Below are 20,176 nucleotides of genomic sequence, written 5' to 3' on the forward strand. Positions count from 1 at the left end.
CGCGGGGCGTCGATAGTGCGTCTGCAGACGGAGCGGCGTCGCCCGCATCCAACTTTAACGAGCCGCCGCGGCGCCAGAGCCAGCGCGAGCCGCCCAGGTCGATGGCGGCGTCGCCTCGCCCCGCTCCTCCACCGGTTCTTCGTCGCTCTCCAACCATTTGTGGACGGATCAAGTATTAACTCGACAGCAAACGCCCACTCACTCATCTTAACCAGTCCACGATAAAATCCTCTACACTCGTAAAAATTATTTATTTCTAGAAGGGAGAGCACTAATCGGTTTCAGGACATACGTCCCATTTTCAGGTGCATGTTAAAACGTGAGAACTACAAAGGATGCATAACTTTAGTTAAAATAGTGCGTCCCAGGTAAATGACATGCAAGAGAATATCCTGCATATCATCTACAAGGGAAGCGCTGTCTTAACATATTTTAACGTATTTTAACCTTTGTTGTGCCATCCTTTGCGGTACTCACATTACAATATGCACCTGGAGATGGGACGTATGTCCTGAAACTGGGTATTCCTTTCCTTTTTAGAAATAAATAATTTTTACAACTGTGCCTCGTTGACAGTCGATAACGGCTGTGGATGTCTGGGAAGAGGAAAGTGTAATTTAACCAGGTTTTCTTTACTGTGTTTTATGAACACTAGGTAATGCTGTCTCCAACACAGAGGTTGGTTTGGACACTGCGGTCCTCTACTGAGCGTGGCCTATTCGAGGTTCGAAGGGGTTTTTATAGGGCTATTACTGTTCACAGTACACAAGGGTCAAAAATGTGTGTGAAACCGTGTGGGACTTCACTGCTAAGGTCATCAGTCCCTAAGCTTACACACTACTTAACCTAAATTATCCTAAGGACAAACACACACACCCATGCCCGAGGGAGGACTCGAACCTCCGCCGGGACCAACCGCACAGTCCATGACTGCAGCGCCCTAGACTGCTCGGCTAATCCCGCGCGGCGCACAAGGGTCACCCCAAAAGAAATTCACAACATTTTTTTCAAAAATACAAATTCTATTCCACATCTTTGCTGTTCAAGGACTCCACAGAAACATCCTTCCAACCCCCCCCCCCCCCCCCCCAATGGCTCTGAGCACTATGGGACTCAACTGCTGTGGTCATAAGTCCCCTAGAACTTAGAACTACTTAAACCTAACTAACCTAAGGACAGCACACAACACCCAGCCATCACGAGGCAGAGAAAATCCCTGACCCCGCCGGGAATCGAACCCGGGAACCCGGGCGTGGGAAGTGAGAACGCTACCGCACGACCACGAGATGCGGGCCCCCCCCCCCCCTCCCCTGTCACTCTCTCTCTCTCTCTCTCTCTCTCTCTCTCTCTCTCTCTCTCTCTCTCTCTCTCTCTCCACCTCCCATTTTTTTGAGTCATCAGTCTTCTAGCTGGTTTGATGCGACCTGCCACGAATTCGTCTCCTGCTCCTACCTCTTCGTCTCAGAGTAACACAAGCCCCGTACGTCCTCAGTTATTTGCTGTGCATGTTCTGACTTCTGTCTTCTCCTTCAGTTTTTGCCAACTGCAATTCCACTTACCACGGAGAGAGACAAGATGTAAGACAATGTTAAAAAGACAAAGCCTCACATGTTGTTTTGGTTGTAGGGCACCACCGCTCCATTCCATCGTTTTGGAAAACAAGAATTGAAAGCTAATGTACAGTGTGTTTTAACGTGAACTAGCCGTCTGAAGATGAACTGTAATGTTCGAAACCGGTAACGGCTCTATTTAAATAAAAAATGGCATTGTACAAAGTGGCTGGTTACTGTCATCTTTTATGTAAGAGCCACCCTTTATTTTGTACACAGCCGCGGGCTCAGAATATCAGCATTATTCCATGATGTTTTAACACATCTTCTGTTACCCTGTCCCGTCTTGTTGTCACTGTTTTCCAAATGCTCGTTTCTTCAGCGATTCTGCCGAGAACCTCATTCCTTATCATATCAGTGCCCGCCCCCGGTAGCTGAGTGGTCAGCGCGACAGAATGTCAATCCTAAGGGCCCGGGTTCGGCTGGGTCGTAGATTTTCTCCGCTCGGGGACTGGGTGCTGTGTTGTCCTAATCATCATCATTTCATTCCTATCGACGCGCAAGTCAAATCGAAAGACTCGCACCCGGCGAACGGTCTACGCGACGGGAGGCACTAGTCACACGACATTTATTACTATCGTGTCAGTGCACCTGATTTTCAAAATTTTTCTCGAGCACATCATCTCGAACGCTTCGACTCTATTCTGTTCCGGTTTTCACCACAGTCCACGTTTCAGTACCACACAATGCCCTCCGCTAGCGGTTGGAGGCCGGGGTGAGGGCGAGGGGAGCAGGTAGTCAAAAATCTTGTCTGAGAACTTCCATGGTTATTAGAGACCTCATTCATTATCTCACCGGTGGAACTTCCTTGGGAATTCCTGCGGCTGCACACCCGAAACTTAATGGAACGGGCTAGTCTTGGTTTAGCTCTTGTTGTTGCTTCGTATTCCTGTTTCACAGTCATATTACCAACAGTCGACTTGGTATGCTTTAAAAGGGTTGAAATGTTCCTGATGGATGTGGTAATCACATGGCATTCAGAGCCACTGATCTGTCCTGACAGATCCATTCTGCAGTAACTGCTTCTCTGCTGCCAGCACACACTGGTGCTAAAACTCGAGAGTCCTTCCTTGCGTCGGGGATGGCACAGGTTAAGCATTTTGTTTCTAATCCTGCTTCCCCTGTGTGTTGGAAAACTTGTAGCCTCTCCTGTGTGGACTGCTATCAGGTTGTTTAGTTTATATGTGCTCGTCAGTGACTGAGTGGAGCACTAATCCCTCAGCAAATCAGGCCAGCGTGTAGTCGTCCTGCGATGCGGTTGGTTGAGCCGGTTGTGGGATCGCCCCACTTTTTCGTAAAAGGTGCGAGCCGAAACCCAGGATCTGTGTCTCAGTTGTGTGACTTACTGTCAACACAATACTGCCCGCCTCCTTTTATACTGACGGGTCCTCAACTCCTGACATCTAGTCGTAAATTCCGCATTACATACCTTTGATCGGACTGTGTGGAGAAGATCCAAGGAAAAATAACGCATTTTAGAAGCGCTCCAGTGGCAGGGAAGCGTTATTCATAACAGCATGGTTTACTGTTAAAACTACGAGAACTTATGTTCTAGAAGAGTCAACCAATATTGGTTCAAATGGCTCTGAGCACTATTGGACTCAACTTCTGAGGTCATCAGTCCCCTAGAACTTAGAACTACTTAAACCTAACTAACCTAAGGACGTCACACACATCCTTGCCCGAGGCAGGATTCGAACCTGCGACCGTAGTGGTCGCGCGGTTCCAGACTGAAGCGCCTAGAACAGCACGGCCACTCCGGCCGGCAACCAATATAGTTTCCTCCTTTATAAACGTCAGGAAAATATCACTCAGATAAAATCGAAGAGATTCAGAGTGTTACCAACAGTTGATCTTCCTGCACACTATTTGCGACTGAATTAGCGATGAGAGTAAGGAACAGTGGTACAAAAGTACCCTTCGCCACCCACCTTAAGGATCCCCTCATCTGGCTGCGATCTTTGAACGGATTTAGCCAGTCAATTGTAGGGGGAGCTACAGTTTAACGTGGACTTTTAACCCCCGGTGCAACTTGATGTTTTCAGTGAAACACATGAAAGAAGAACAAATCAGTGAAACACATGAAAGAAGCAATAATTGACAGAAGAAAGCCAGTGACTTACTGCAGACCGAACTATAAGTGCTGTACCCATCCTTTTGGATAATTACTATGTAACATATTATTATTGTTCACTAACAGGTGTCCAGGTACTTTTGATCGGCTGGTATACATTTCTCATTCGAAAACTAAAGCTGCCTGAAATATTCACTTCTGAAAATAATTTAGGGGTTTCTGTAGTCTATAACATTGATCATAGGAGTAAAGATTTGGTTAATCTTTATAGGGAACTAGCGGCGGTCGTAAAGCAGATCGCAGAAAGTCTAGGTGTGTTTGGCCACCAGGTACTGAAAATCTGTTCCTCCCGAACCAGAGGGCAAGTACGTAGGCTTCCTCGGCCGGTGTCTATCTTAGTCTACGCCCTGAAAGGGCTGTTGCAACACGTCCGAAACGTCGGTTATTTTAGTACTCTAGGCTTCTAGTATTTTTTAAGATGACGCGGCAGTAGTCCCAGAAGGCTGTTTAATGAAGCGAGGACAGTCTTTTACCGCTTCGACGCCACCTGCTCAGAGCGTGCGCAGCGCACTCTCTGGCAGCCGTACTTACAAACCGGGAAACACGTCACTGATCAATCGTCCACGTGTAATTTATTAACTGAACGACTGAGCAGAGCCTTCACTTGCAGATAACAAACGTTACTTTATTCCTTCAGAAACGTTCTCGCTCTCGAGTATCTCAAATATTTATCGCCAAGCAGTCGGAAATTATCCTGTACGTGTTATGTTTCGTCGTCACATAATTGTAATTTGTTATTTTAAATATGACTTGCCTTCAGTTACCACTTTAATTCCCTTATTACCTCACTCATGTCGTTACCTACACTGCGTCTACGGTCAATGTCACATCCATTATATACTTACCGATGCAAATGAATAATGTGTTCAAGTTCAAACGCAGCGACAGACGTTCGATAGGGTAGCCGTCTAATTACAAAAGTCACGAACTGATATTTATTTGATATGTAGTTTAACTTGGTCAATAATTCTGTATCTCTTATTGCTTTTCCTGGGACCTTTTGTTTAATAGTAAAAAGCATGTATTAGGGGACACATTACTGCGAAGGGATGGGAAAAACCGACCGGTTAAGACATCGGTTTTCAGTTCAAAATAACCGGTACTTTTCGTTATTTTTTGGTGTAGGTTACAACAGGTGGTTTTTTTATTTTTGGCTTGTGATTGGGCAAAAAAGAAATATCAATTAGGCACAACAATGCTAAATTGTTTTGCTCTTAGACTTTAGTTAAAAAACGAGTAATTTTTATTTGTGAAATTTCCATTGCTTATTGAAATATTGCGTTATTATAGAAAATGGGAACATGGTTCAGTGCTATTTTAATAACAAAAGACAGAAATGAGCAACGAAAAAATGGCATACGGATTGGTACAGCAGTGTTCTGACATGGCCTATTGGATGGTACGCGTGTGCATGCAGTGTGCGAGACTTGGCCCCTCTTTTCTATATGGTAGTTTCTCGCTGTTATCGTCGGACATCAGTTGTATTAGTTGATGGCACCATTCCTAGTCTGGATGTTATTTTACGGAGTGCAATGTCCCATTTTCTTTAAAAGATTAACAGCGGTAGGAGACACAAGAAATTTGCGACATCATATAAGGAGAAAACTAACTTAAAACTTAACAGTTCATTCAAAGATGACAACAAAAGTAGGAAGTAGCTCCTGTGTTGTCTGTGTCTACATTATATGTATTTATCTGGTTGCAGCTTTTGAAAACGCACAAATTAACCCGAAAAATAGAGTACTTCAAACTCAGTTTTCACCCTTTAGCACTAACTGTTCCTAAAGCCCAATTAGCGGTATGATCCTCGATCAAAATATGATTTCTGAGCAGAGTTTCAGAAAATTAGATTCAGTAGGAGAATACTGGTGATTCTTAGTAGTATTCAACCATATATCACTTTTCGAGAAAAGCACCGAAGGGTGGACGCACTGTTTTATTTGCCTACTAAATATTTTGATTCCATGTATCTTGAAATAAAGGGAGCCAAATTATTCGATCTTTATACGATATTCATGTTTGTTACAGGAAATAATAGGAATAAAAAAACGAAAATAAGTTAATTCAGAAGACAGTTATTTTAAGCGGTTTTAACGCTCAGGTTAAACTAGCGTTGGAAAAAAAAAAAACTATATAACTGGAAACCGAATGTTTCATTGATAACCGCCATCCCTATCACTACTTAATATGGAGGTGGTGTATATCAATCATCGTTTAAATAGGTAGCTAAAATATTTAAACAGACAATACAACACAATGTATTAAGTGATTCACGATGACTGCTTTTGACATACGAAGCAGGTGCACCGTAGGGTTACACAGGTTGGATAATGACTTGATCCCAGCAGCATTTGATTGTTTCGCTACGTATGTAATGACTGTGGAGCGTAAGTTCAAGAAAGTATTCTAATAGCTAAAATTAAGAGCTCGACATTGATGCACCAGTCAAACAAGTACTCAAGATAATGTTGACCACTTCAATTTTATTTTCTTAGATAAATTAAATTGCACTTTATAGTAATAAAAATTAGTTGATCGCTTTTATGTAACCAAAGAATTACTTTTGATGCAAGTACAGTTAACATGAACAGATATATATAATTATTGTTGTTACTTTTTGCTCAATAGAACGTTCTTCATCATGATCAGAGGCAAGCGTTTCCTGCTATTACTGATAAATACGAAAGCTGTTTATCAATAAACTCATTTTACGTAAGTTTGGAGAAGTTCTGAAGCGACGTTTTCGGTATATTTTCGTTTTGAGGTTTTTTATTTTAACTTTTTTGTTGTGGAAATTGCACTTCTAGCGTTGTATGATAAAACTGTATTGTTTTCTTTATTTTTACTACAACATCCCTCCGTTTCACGTTACAAATCAACAATTTTCGAATAAAACTCGAAATGAACATCGGCAAGTTCAATTTTGCTATGAATAATGTTTATATTTAAGTAACAGGCAGGAGGACAACGATGTAGAACAAAAGTGTTTCGTAGGTTACGCAGCCGTCCATGCATCCTCACTCAGTTTCTAGAGGCTTACTGCTTCCGGTTTTTAGGGGAATCCGGTAAGACACTGATCGCATACGTAAAACGTATCGTTGGCGCACGTTAACTTAAACACGTAAAGATGCGCGTGTGGACCCCCAAAATCGCACGTCGTCGCAACTGGCGCACTTAGAAATGAAAGTTGAAGCTAGGTCCATTTACTTGCGCATGTTGGATTCCCCGCACAACTTTTTCGTCGTCTTTGCGAGATGGCTCTTCATCCCGAATGGTCTGGTTTCGTCCGTTCGAGAGTTGACATCGTACAGATTCAGTTTCCGAGGTCTGAAATACAATGGCCGTGACAAAAAAGTGGCCATTACAGTATACTGTGCAATTTCTGGAACTCTATGAAGAACTTTTAATGCCTCATACATTGCATCCAGAACTTCGGCCATGAACTTGGAAATTGTAGGTTTAGGGATGTAGTAAGTATGTTGCAGTGAGGCAAATGAATCGCCTGAAGCAAGATACATTTAGGCAACTTTAGACGAGCAGGAGTAGCATCCCGTACTAGAGAATCTTTTCTTTGAGTAGAAGTGTCTATGAGTCTCAGTAAATATTCAAAACGTGTGTTCAATGAAAAATGCTTCATCCTCATTTTCCAACTCAGTAATTAGCATTATAGAAGCTCGCAACTCATTTCTTCTCATCCCTGTTCAAGCGTTCTGTAACTATTTGAATTGCAATTAAAGCCACGGATCGAATGCCTGTACATGCTGTATCAATTCAGTTGGCGCCGTGTCGAAAAGCTAAACTGGACTTTCTTGGATTGAAAATCACGCCCATGTGAACGGTCACTGGCACAGGTTGATGTCAGTTGGTGCACGTAAACATGCCCGCTTAAAGAAAGCGATCTTTATGAGGTAACGCCTGATAGGTACGCAACACACATAACACACAGGTAATGCAGGCATGATCTTAACTGACCAAAGCTACTAGGAATACTACCATAGTATATGCTTCCTTGTAGTCGTTTACGGTAGTTTTACATCACTACATAAAATGCAATAAAAGTGGTCAAGGCATCGTGATGCATTGTTACGATTGACATTTAACCAGACTGTAGACAACTACAGGGTCACAATTATTGAATTGTATGAAATAAAATCGTCATAACTTTTGAAAGATTTGCGTTAGGACGTTCAAACTGCACGGTTGGCCGCGGGGTATGATGGGAATTAGTATGTGAATATCGTTTGGTTTAGCGACGAAGCCCATTTTCATTTTGATAGGTTCGTCAATAAGCAAAACTGGCGCACTTGGGGGACAGAGATTCCGCATTTCGCGATCGAGAAGTCTCTTCATCCTCAATGGGTGGCTCTGTGGTGTGCAGTGTCCAGTCACGGAATATCCGGTGCGTTATTCCTCGATCGTATGGTGACTACCATGCGGTACGTGAAAGTTTTGGAAGATGATTTCATCCCCATTATCCAAAGTGACCCTGATTTCGACAAGATGTGGTTCATGCAAGATGGAGCTCACCCCATCGAAGTGCAGGAGAGTGTTTGATGTCCTGGAGGAGCATTTTGGGGACCGCGTTCTGGCTCTGGGGTACCCAGAGGCCACTGGCATGGACTTCGATTGGCTGGCATATTCTCCGGATTGGAACACATGCGACTACTTTTTGTGGGGCTATATTAGAGACAAGGCGTACAGCAGTAACCCGAAAACCATTGCTGAGCTAAGACAGCCGTTCAGGAGGTCAGCGACAGCATTGATATTCCGACGCTTGAGCAGGTCAAGCAGAATTTCGCTATTCTTGTGCTCCACATTATCGCCAGTGATCAAAGACATATCAAGCTTTTTGTAAAGTGTAAACTTTCACGACAGGAATTCTCAAATAAAATATTCCGGGCAATTAGGCCGTGGTGTATGAGATTTGACTTCAAAAGCCGACGTTTCGTCCACATCTGCGAAGGGCATTTTCAAGGGGGATCGTAGCGTTGTTGAATGTCTGGTTCACACCCTACCTCGCTACAGAATCGGGCGTTCAACAAAGCTACGATCCACCTTGAAAACGTCCTCTGCAGATGGGGACGAAACGTTGGGTTTTAAAGGGAAATCCCTTAGACCACGACAAAATTGCCCGGAATATTTTATTAATTGAGGCACATCAAACGTCATAACCTAAATCCGAATATCTGCAGTGACGTTTACATGTTGGATAAACTGTGTGCACGCCGTAGTTTGCAACTAATTTACATGTTTTTTTATATACTCTACTGGCCATTAAAATTGCTACACCACGAAGATGACGTGCTACAGAGGCGAAATTTAACCGCCAGGAAGAAGATGCTGTAATATGCAAATGATAAGCTTTTCAGAGCATTCACACAAGGTTGGCGCCGGTGGGGGCACCTACAACATGCTGACATGAGGAAAAGCTTCCAACCGATTTCTCATACACAAACAGCAGTTGACCGGCGTTGCCTGGTGAAACGTTGTTGTGATGCCTCGTGTAAGGAGGAGAAATGCGTACCGTCAAGTTTCCGACTTTGATAAAGGTCGGATTGTAGCCTATCGCGATTGCGGTTTATCGTATCGCGACATTGCTGCTCGCGTTGGTCGAGATCCAATGACTGTTAGCAGAATATGGAATCGGTGGGTTCAGGAGGGTAAGCCGGCCGCGGTGGCCGTGCGGTTCTGGCGCTGCAGTCCGGAACCGCGGGACTGCTACGGTCGCAGGTTCGAATCCTGCCTCGGGCATGGGTGTGTGTGTGATGTCTTTAGGTTAGTTAGGTTTAAGTAGTTAGTTCTAAGTTCTAGAGGACTTATGACGTAAGATGTTGAGTCCCATAGTGCTCAGAGCCATTTTTCAGGAGGGTAATACGGAACTCCGTTCTGGATGCCAACGGCCTCGTATCACTAGTAGTGGAGATGACAGGCATCTTATCCGCATGGCTGTAACGGATCGTGCAGCCTCGTCTCGATCCCTGCGTCAACAGATGGGGACGTTTGCAAGACAACAACCATCTGCACGAACAGTTCGACGAAGTTTGCAGCAGCGTGGACCATCAGCTCGAAGACGATGGCTGCGGTTACCGTTGACGCTGCATCACAGACAGGAGCGCCTGCGATGGTGTACTTAACGACGAACCTGGGTGCACGAATGGCAAAACGTCATTTTTTCGGATGAATCCAGGTTCTGTTTACAGCATCATGATGGTCGCATCCGTGTTTGGCGACATCGCGGTGAACGCACATTGGAAGCGTGTATTCGTCATCGCCACACTGGCATATCACCCGGCGTGATGGTATGGGGTGCCGTTGGTTACACGTCTGGGTCATCTCTTGTTCGCATTGACGGCACTTTGAACAGTGGACGTTACATTTCAGATGTGTTACGACCCGTGGCTCTACCTTCATTCGATCCCTGCGAAACCCTACATTTCAGCAGGATAATGCACGACCGCATGCTGCAGGTTCTGTACGGGCCTTTCTGGATAGAGAAAATGTTCGACTGCTGCCCTGGCCAGCACATTTTTCATATCTCTCACCAACTGAAAACGCCTGGTCAATGGCGGCCGAGCAACTGGCTCGTCACAATATGCCAGTCACTACTCTTGATGAAATGTGTTATCATGTTGAAGCTGCATGGGCAGTACGCCATCCAAGCTCTGATTATCTCAATGCCCAGGCGTATCAAGGCCGTTATTACGGCCAGAGGTGGTTGATCTGGGTACTGATTTCTCAGGGTCTATGCACCCAAATTGCGTGAAAATGTAATAACGTGTCGGTTGTAGTATAATATATTTGTCCAATGAATACCCGTTTATCGTGTCATTTCTTCTTGGTGTAGCAACTTTAATGGCCAGTAGTGTAGTTTAATAATTGTTATCCTGTAGGAAAGAGCTAATATAGCAGTTGATAGCCTGAGTAGGTGTTTGACGAGTGTGGACGGTGCGGTGTCGGCAGTACGTGGACCTGGACGAGTTCCTGTCGGAGAACGGCATCCCGGTGGAGGGCCTGCCGGGCACGCAGCACCTGAAGCAGGCGCAGCAGCAGCAGCAGTCGCAGGCGCAGCAGCAGGCGCAGCCGCCGCAGCAGGCGCTGCCGGCGCCGCCCGCCGCGACGCCCGCGCCGCACCACGCGCCGCAGCACCCGCTGGCACACCCGCACCCCCACCCCCACCAGCACGCGCACCCCGCGGCCGCGCCCGTGGTCGCCGTCGCCGTCGCGCCCGGCCCGGGGCCCGCGCCCACGCTCGACCTGGTGGCGAAGCGCGAGCGCTCGCCCAGCCCCTGCGAGCCGCGCACGCCCGACACCGAGCCGCTCAACCCGCCGTCGCCGGCCGACTCAAGTAAGCACCGCACTCTGCTATTCTGCTGCTATCTAGCCCACCTCACGGGGCCTATACACTTTCTTTTAAACTGGCATCACACGAGCGACTTTCTTGTGCCACTACTACACTGACAAGGGGAAGGCCTCAGACACGGCCCACCGATTCGGCTCAAATTTGGCAGGTCGCTTGTGTACAGCCTAAAATGAAGGACTCAATGATATTTTGGGTCAACACCCCCACAATTTTGAGAAAATCACCCCTAAACGTTATGACGAGCAGTCGACTCAAAATTGGAGGGATCGATGGATAATTGTAAACAGAGCATTTTCATCATCAGGTATGGGGTCTGCAAACGCAAACATTTCCAGAAATCGAGGAAAGAAACTTTTACAACAGCCGCCTCTGTACCCACATGGTACAGCGCTTGTCGAAGGGTGTACATCCTCCATTATTCAGATTATGCACCTGAAAGATGTGACACAACAAACAATAAATAGTTACTACGGCATAAACAGACGAGCTAATTACTACAAACTACATACAGTACTCGTCATGTTACTTACGGAAGAACACTGTATTCATTCACAAAACGTATTTCATGATGCACATTAACGATGGAAAAATCACTACACTCTTTCCGATTGACTTCTATAAGGCTCGTGCTGGACACCTTCACTCTTCCAGGTTCACAACTATAATATGACGAAGAGGCAACCAGGACAACATAACTCTCCCCGCGTGAATTCTGTCCCGTGCCTCGCTGTAAACAAGCGACGCGCGGTTGGCTTATAACCCTCCTGTCCCTATCAATTGAGATATCGAAAAATGCAAACGAAAAGAACAACATCCACTAGGTTCCTTCGAGTTTCGAACCCAGGTTCTCCCATTCCCTGCCAGTTACTTTGGCCGTTGCGCTATCGCACGACGGGAATTGACAGACTTTGAACGCGGAATGGTAGCTGGAGCTAGATGCGTGGGACATTCCGTTTCGGAAATAGTTACGGAATTCAGTATTTCAAGAGCCACAGTGTCAAGAGTGTGCCGGGAACACCACGGACAATGCAGTGGCCGACGGCCTTCACACTTAACGACCGACAGCAGCGGCGTTTGCGTTCAGCTGTCAGCGCCAACAGGCAACACTGCGTGAAATAACTGCAGAAATCAATGAGGGACGTATGACGAACGTATCCGCTAGGACAGTGTGGCGAAAGTTTGTGTTGACGGGCTATGGCAGCAGACTACCGACGCGGGTGCCTTTGCTAACAGCACGACATCGCCTACAGCGCCTCTCCTGGGCTCCTGACCATATCGTTTCGACACAAACCGCTTGGAATTTCGTGGCCCGTTCAGATGAGACCCGACTTCAGTTGGTGAGAGCTGAAAGTACGGTTCGATTGTGGCGCAGACCCCACGAAGCCATGGACTCGAGTTGTCAACAAGGCACCTTGAAAGCTGGCTGTGTTTACATGGAATGGACTGTGGTTCAAAATAGTTCAAATGGCTCTGAGCACTATGGGACTCAACTTCTGAGGTCATTAGTTCCCATAGAACTTAGAACTAGTTAAACTTAACTAACCCAAGGACACCACACACATCCATGCCCGAGTCAGGATTCGAACCTGCGACCGTAGCGGTCTCGCGGTTCCAGACTGCAGCGCCTAGAACCGCACAGCCACTTCGGCCGGCGGAATGGACTGTGTTCCGGCCTATCGACAAGCGCCGGCACGAAGATGAAGAACACAAGAGCAGAGAAGGCTGTGAGACAACATCAGCCAATAGCCCGGTGACTAATATAACCGCCGTTCCTGCCAGTCTCTGCGGCACTAGCAGAGCACTATGAAGCTTGTATTCAATCGATTCTGATCTGCGCAGCTGGTTTTGCCCTCATGATGGTATGAGTAAGGGAAACACATCATACCCAAATTACTTCTTAAAAGCGAACAGCCATGAAGGGGCCATACACACATATACAGGGTGTTACAAAAAGGTACGGCCAAACTTTCAGGAAACATTCCTCACACACAAAGAAAGAAAACATGTTATGTGGACATGTGTCCGGAAACGCTTACTTTCCATGTTAGAGCTCATTTTATTGCTTCTCTTAAAATCACATTAATCATGGAATGGAAACACACAGCAACAGAACGTACCAGCGTGACTTCAAACACTTTGTTACAGGAAATGTTCAAAATGTCCTCCGTTAGCGAGGATACATGCATCCACCCTCCGTCGCATGGAATCCCTGATGCGCTGATGCAACCCTGGAGAATGGCGTATTGTATCACAGCCGTCCACAATACGAGCACGAAGAGTCTCTACATTTGGTACCGGGGTTGCGTAGACAAGAGCTTTCAAATGCCCCCGTAAATGAAAGTCAAGAGGGTTGAGGAGAGCGTGGAGGCCATGGAATTGGTCCGCCTCTACCAATCCATGGGTCACCGAATCTGTTGTTGAGAAGCGTACGAACACTTCGACTGAAATGTGCAGGAGCTCCATCGTGCATGAACCACATGTTGTGTCGTACTTGTAAAGGTACATGTTCTAGCAGCACTGGTAGAGTATCCCGTATGAAATCATGATAACGTGCTTCATTGAGCGTACATACTGACGAAACTAAAATGAGCTCTAACATGGAAATTAAGCGTTTCTTTCTTTATTTGTGTGTGAGGAATGTTTCCTGAAAGTTTGGCCGTACCTTTTTGTAACACCCTGTATAATATAATAAATGTATGACACTTATTGTGAGACCCAGTTGAAATTTTACAATTAATACGACGCCCTTGTATCCCCTAATTTGCTAGGAAACATTCGTGCAGTAGCCTTCTACGCACATGAAATGAGGAAGAAAAAAATAAAATGAAAGCAATAATTGGGTTTCGAACACGGGGCGCAAAATTATGAAGCCGCCATGCTACCAACTGTGCCAAAGTTTCAACAAAGCTAGTTACGCCCTGAAAGGCATATAAAATGTCTCAAAAATTTTGCCTGTCATTTTCTCAGAAACGGTCGAGTATCCATGAGTAAGCTGAGACACTTGATCGTTTTTCTTTTTGCCCCTCTTCCACTGAAAGAAGTTTCTGGAAAATAGGGTTGTGGCACCTACCGTATTCGCCTTGTGAGAGTCCGTTGTTACGAGTGGGCAATGTAAAGCCCGTCGTCTCATCCACAACGTAACGAGGATGTGCTAAAAACCGGTTGAAAAGTAAAATCAAATTTTTAAAAAACTACAAAAATTCTGTTAAGGCACACATATATACGACCGCCGAACATGGGGCATGTAGCCAGATACCGGTCCAGGTAAAATAAAAGTAAACAATAAAACAAGCAGCCTTTTCTGTGTGTATACAGACAATGTCATTCACTAAATTTATACAGGCTGCAGGACACCTTGAATAAAAATTTGCATGTTTTGAGAGAGCTGTATGCTGTGCGGTTTGGCACCTGAACAGTGAAAGTGAGTTTATGAGGTACCGTCCTTTTTAGGAAAGTATCTAAATACAACAGTGTAGGAAAAATGATCATAGCGTTTATTAAAGACAAAAACAAAACTCATACTGGATTGTTCCATAAAATTTTGGGTGTGCAGCCGCATAAATTCTTCACAGCTGAACGGTATACAGCCGAAATATTAGAAGAAGTAGAATTTATGCGGCTGCACGACCGAAATTTTGTGGAACAATCTTTGTGCCGCGAAACTATGAAGATGCACACTCGTGGATGTTCTTGACAAATTTCGTATGGTAAATACTCCATGCTACTGAGAAATGAGCGAATAAGAAGCGTGTCGTCCAAAAACTTCGGAACATCGTGTCTCTGCTCGAGAAAACATATACTTACAAACACGTCAAAACATATTGAGAAGGCAGTATGTAGCGCTTTTTTACTTTATCCTGTGTAGCTTTTTTCTCTTTCAAAATGCCAAATAACATAGAAAATTATTTTTCTTGTTAGATTTGTATTTTCCACAGTTGAAACAATTTTCATTAAAACATTTACCTATTTACGTTGTTAGGTATGCATAGTGTATGCCTTTTCTCTGTCCAGGTATTGTAAAACATAAATACTGTTTTGCCTGAGATATTTTATCTGTCTCTTATGTGAGAACAGTAATAGGAAAAATATCAGGCGCTTGTGCAGGGTTTGGTGTTTGTCACGAAAAACAAAGCAAACAACAGACATAAGCATTAAGAAGACACAAAAGCACAGTTCCATTACTATAACAACAGTGAGATGTGAAATTAGTTTAACTTATGATTTTGGGAGACGACGTCTTGGTCCCCTGTTCCTGTGCATGCGCAAGTGTCTCCAGCGTACTCTCGGTACAGTCCATCGAAGCCAGTGTCCCACTCGCAATGTGGCTAGCTGCTGATTTACACATAAATATGCGACGCGCATCCACAACGAGTAAGTCGATTTCCAACAGCAAGTCGCCTGTGTAAAACAGGCTTCACTTGTGAAGTCGTATCTGAGCTATAAACCCTACGAAAACTGCAGTTTTGGAGGGCCTTTTGCCTTGCGAGAGACTCTTGTTATGTGACGATAAACTGTGCAATTCCCTCCAGAAATCTTCCTAAGTTTTCGGATGACGACAATAAAGAGCATGACAGGACCATTGATAAAGTAGTGAAGAAAGTAGACAACCTTCAGGCCAGGTTTCAGCTGTGCTTTTTCTGTCACCGATTGTCACTTGCACTGCACACCGCACGGAGACTTGGGATCGGAATTGACGGTAGACCTGGATGTAGCATACATATCTTCAGTTCAGATAACTTTACAGAGTTTAACTGTGATAAATAATCTCCAGTTAAATCGGAGGTGGTGAGGTCCTATCACAGGAGCTGTGGACCCGAACCTGAACGTGAAATGGTGATGAGATTTGTGACTTCATAACGCTGATTTTCTTGTGCCCCTTTTACACGGTCAGTCGTGTTGCGTCTACTGCACCACCCCCGCCGTTTTATTCCCGTACTGACAGTGAGAAAGTGAGGTTATGAGGGACTATAGTTACAAAATCTAGGAACAATCAATAACGATATAGTTTATTAATGACCGAAGTGGAATTCGTAGTGGAAATTCTTGTCATAGGTCGTGTGGTAAATTGCTCTCACTCCTGAGAACTGAAAGAATAGGAAAAGCGTCATCCAAACATTTCAGAACATATACATTTATTTGCTCAAGAAAATATATACTTGCAAACACATCAGACAATACGTAGACCGCAGTAAATAGCGCCTTTTTGCCGTATCCTTTGTATCTTGTTTTCTCGCAAAGTGGCAAATAACAACGAAAATTATTTCTCTCGTCCAATCTTTCATACTTTTTAACTTTTGCAATAATTTTCGTTAAAATATTTTATCTATTTACGTTCTTATTTTTGTGTAATGTAAGTTTTTTCTTTGTGAAATGCAAATAACTTTTTGCTTCAGATATTCACCTCTCTTTTAGGAAACGCTAGTAGGAATTAACTTTTAAGCGTGCCTCGAAAACAAAGCAAACAACATAATAAAGATTAAGAAGACACGAAACCACAAAATAATTCTACAGTAGGATCGAGCTCGAGGAGAATAGGTTATAACTTCCGATGTTAGACACCGCCATAGTCCCTCGTCTCTGGGCATGCGCAGCTGCACCACCCTCGGAAATTTAAAGATTTCCGCACAATCTATAGATCACAGACGTCGCACTCGCGTCGTGGTTGTTTACTGATTTACATGAAGGTACGATAGGCCCACGCACTTCGAGTAGTCGATTTGGCACACTACTCCTATTTCATTATTATATGAATTTCTCTGGCCCACTATGCTAGTAAATATTTGAAAAAAAGGCAAGTAGTTCTGAAGAGACCAAGATGAACCGTATATTCAAAGTATGGTGTCACTGGTGGGCTAAGAACTTATTTACAGCAACCCTAAATAACTCTTGATCTCTGGCTCCCAACTTCTCTGAGTCCGTTACCCCTAACAGTAACCAGATATTAGCTAGTATCTGCTCCTCCTCCCCCCCCCCCCCCCCCCCAGTCCCCATCAACTTTAGCACCTGACTAAGCTTTAGAATGAAAAAGAATTTCCTTTGAACATTTTTATTTGTAAAAATGATGGAAATAAGTGATATTTATTTTTTGTAGGTGTTTTATTAAATCACGAAATAATGAGTCGATGAGATGACTTCTACTGCTTACTTCTAAGAACCTTTTCTTATACAATGATAGTGCGCATCTACTACCTACAACTCCTTCTTATAAAAGAAAGCTAACTATCCACACTGAGGATAGGCACTTGTTACAGATTATGCTTCCTCTGCACCACTTCCTCCCCCCCCCCCCCCCCCTACACCCCCTTGTAAAATCAACCAAGTTAAAATGAGTGCACTATTTTTATTATTTGTAAATCGTCTCTCAACTGACACAAATTGGGTGATTGCAGACTTGCAATGTTTCGTGTCTGATCATAGCCACCAAGTAATAATAATAATAATAATATGTGGGTCCTACAATAATATAGGACAATTACGTAGTTACTGTTGTGTTGTGCTGTCAGTTAGTTTGTTTAATCGCTTTACAGTTCAGTCATCCTGCACACAGTTTTAATCTACCAAGAAATCTCCCATATGCGCTTGATTAATCACATGCAACAAATTAGCAATGTGTGATGATATGGCTGTGTTACATTTGTCTGTGTGTTAAGTGGAATTGTGTGTAGTTTGTTTCATTTTGCTAAGCTGACCTAGAGTAAGAACTTTACATTAGAATTCGTGGGTATTCAGGGAGCCAAAATAGTCTGAAGAGTGAAATTGAAGCCAGAGGTACCACTTACATTTAGAAGGAATGCAAACATGAAAACAATGACACTCAGATTTTGGTGTAATTAGCATTTTGAAGCTTGTGAGGTGGAAATACAAAATCATGGAAAATTTGTAGAAACAATCGTGGTACACAGGGCAGTCGCCAATTTGGTCACTTACATAACTATCTTCCATAATTTTAGTTTGTTAGTTTAAGATATTATTGTTTAAAAGTTAAGCATCAGCATGTTACTAATATTTTATGCAATTCAAACTTTTAGTTTTGTCCTCAGCACTGTCCCTGGCGTCATCTGGTCGTGATTTCGATCCTCGGACGAGAGCCTTTTCGGACGAAGAGCTGAAACCACAACCAATGATCAAGAAGTCCAGAAAGCAGGTACCTGTAAATATGTGCATTTTTAATAACAAATTACTTTTCCGTTGTGCCAAAACTGTGCACTGTTGTTCGAATGCTCTTAATTTTTAAGACCAAATGAGAAACAGGAAAGTCCTTGTAGGACAATGTTGCAAATTGTTAAACTTTATAAGTTAGCCCCTAGATGCATCTAAGTACAATAGTAATGAAGTCTCTAACAATTGGGAGTTAAACAGAGTTTTGTTTTGTTCCATTAGTTGAAATGAGACTTTTGGTGAGCCAGCAGGTCCTTGTCTCTTTTCTATTCTGTGCCTCAGCCAGATGATGCAGATACGCGGAAACACTACACAAGAAGAAAACAGTGTCATATGAGCTTTATACACTAATCTCTTACCTTTTTTCCAAAATAAAAAAGCACTATAAGAATCTTTTCTCATTGTGCATTATAGATAGATGCACCAGTACACTTGGAGAAAACAAACAGACAAAACTGGCAAATAAAGTGCTAAATAGAATGACATAGACGCTGAGAAAGCTTATAGTAAATAATTCTATTTCTTTTAATAACTTTACTTATGTATTGACCACACTTTTATTTTTCATCAACATTCCACACTATGAAAAATAAGTGGCCAAGACATAAGTAAAGTCATTAAAAGGGCATCCAGATGCCCGTCTCATCTCGTAGCATCTTCGTGCAAATTGCAGCTAATTCTATTTCTCTTCCATCGTAGTTACATTCAACAGAAGTAATTCAAGTGAAAAGCACATTGCAAGTGTAACAATATCAAGACACATGGCAGATCATTTTGGGCACATTGCTAGCATAAAAGTAGAAATGACTAGATGTTATTAATTTTGTGCATCGAAAATTGCGTTAACCGGTATGCACTTGTGGGTGACAGGATTTTTTCTTAATGGTGTCAGAACAAATAACAGTCCATTATTATACTGCTACACTGAATGTTAAAGTGGTATCAAGTGACTGAAAATAGAGCAATAATTCATTTCTAAGCAAATAGTTTTCCAAGGAGAACCTTAATATAAAAAGATTTTTTCATTTGAGAAAACTATTAAATTATGAGACAGAACTTCTGGTGGTTCTTATCTTCAGGAGACAAAATATTGAGTATTAATTACAGATACATACAAAAGAAAAGTGTATGACAGTGTCCTAGCTTTCAGGACTATTAGTTTCTTCCTCAGGGAGGAGAGAGGAACTGGAAGAATAGGTCACTCAGACTTCAAGGAGAGAGAGATTCACCTATAGTGAGGTGAAAGTCTACCTCATAAGTGCACACAGACGCTTTCACAACTAATTCAGGGGATCTACTTTAGCTTGTGTTTGTAAACTTGTGGTTTCTCAAGAACAACCTCCAACTTTTATGGAAAGCCATAGAAACTGTATGTTCCAGAGTGCTGCATATTATGTAAATAGTATTTGAGAGTAAGTTTACAGCACAAAGATAATTTATCTGTCTCGTGTTCACAGAACGGATACTACTGTTCATTATAAAAGTGTGTTATTAACTACAAATCTCATAAGTGAGTAGATGTACCATGATTTTAATGAACTCCTCATCTCTGAGCAACTACTGCATCCAACGTCCTTCTGCATCTGCTTACTGTATAAATATCTTGGTCTCTCTAAAGGATTTTTACCCGCCACACTTCTGTCCAGTACTAATGTCTCAGATTATGTCCTACCAACCGATTCCGTCTTCTAGTCTTGTTGCACCACAAATTTCTTTGCTCCCCAATTCTGTACAATACTTCCTTAATAGTTATTTGATCTTCCCACCTAATCTTCATCATTCTTCTGTAGCACCACATTTCAAAAGCTTCTGTTCTATTCTTGTCTAAACTGTTTATTGCCCATATTTCACTTCTGTACATGGCTACGCTCCATACCAATACTTTCAGAAAAGACTTCGTAAAACTTATACTTG

General features: G+C 43.3%; 1 protein-coding gene across 2 annotated transcripts in view; it reads left to right on the forward strand.

Annotated features, from left to right (window-relative positions):
- LOC124612248 (hepatic leukemia factor-like) overlaps window positions 1-20,176 on the forward strand; it is a 620,183-nt gene that overhangs the window by 587,209 nt on the left and 12,798 nt on the right. For both annotated transcript variants that reach the window (XM_047140323.1, XM_047140324.1), the window contains 2 exons: window positions 10,705-11,089; window positions 18,145-18,248. In XM_047140323.1, the coding sequence (XP_046996279.1) occupies window positions 10,705-11,089; window positions 18,145-18,248 (489 nt within the window). The remainder of the gene's footprint in view (window positions 1-10,704; window positions 11,090-18,144; window positions 18,249-20,176) is intronic.

Source organism: Schistocerca americana, chromosome 4 (genome assembly GCF_021461395.2).
Source record: "Schistocerca americana isolate TAMUIC-IGC-003095 chromosome 4, iqSchAmer2.1, whole genome shotgun sequence".
Lineage (NCBI taxonomy): Eukaryota > Metazoa > Arthropoda > Insecta > Orthoptera > Acrididae > Schistocerca > Schistocerca americana.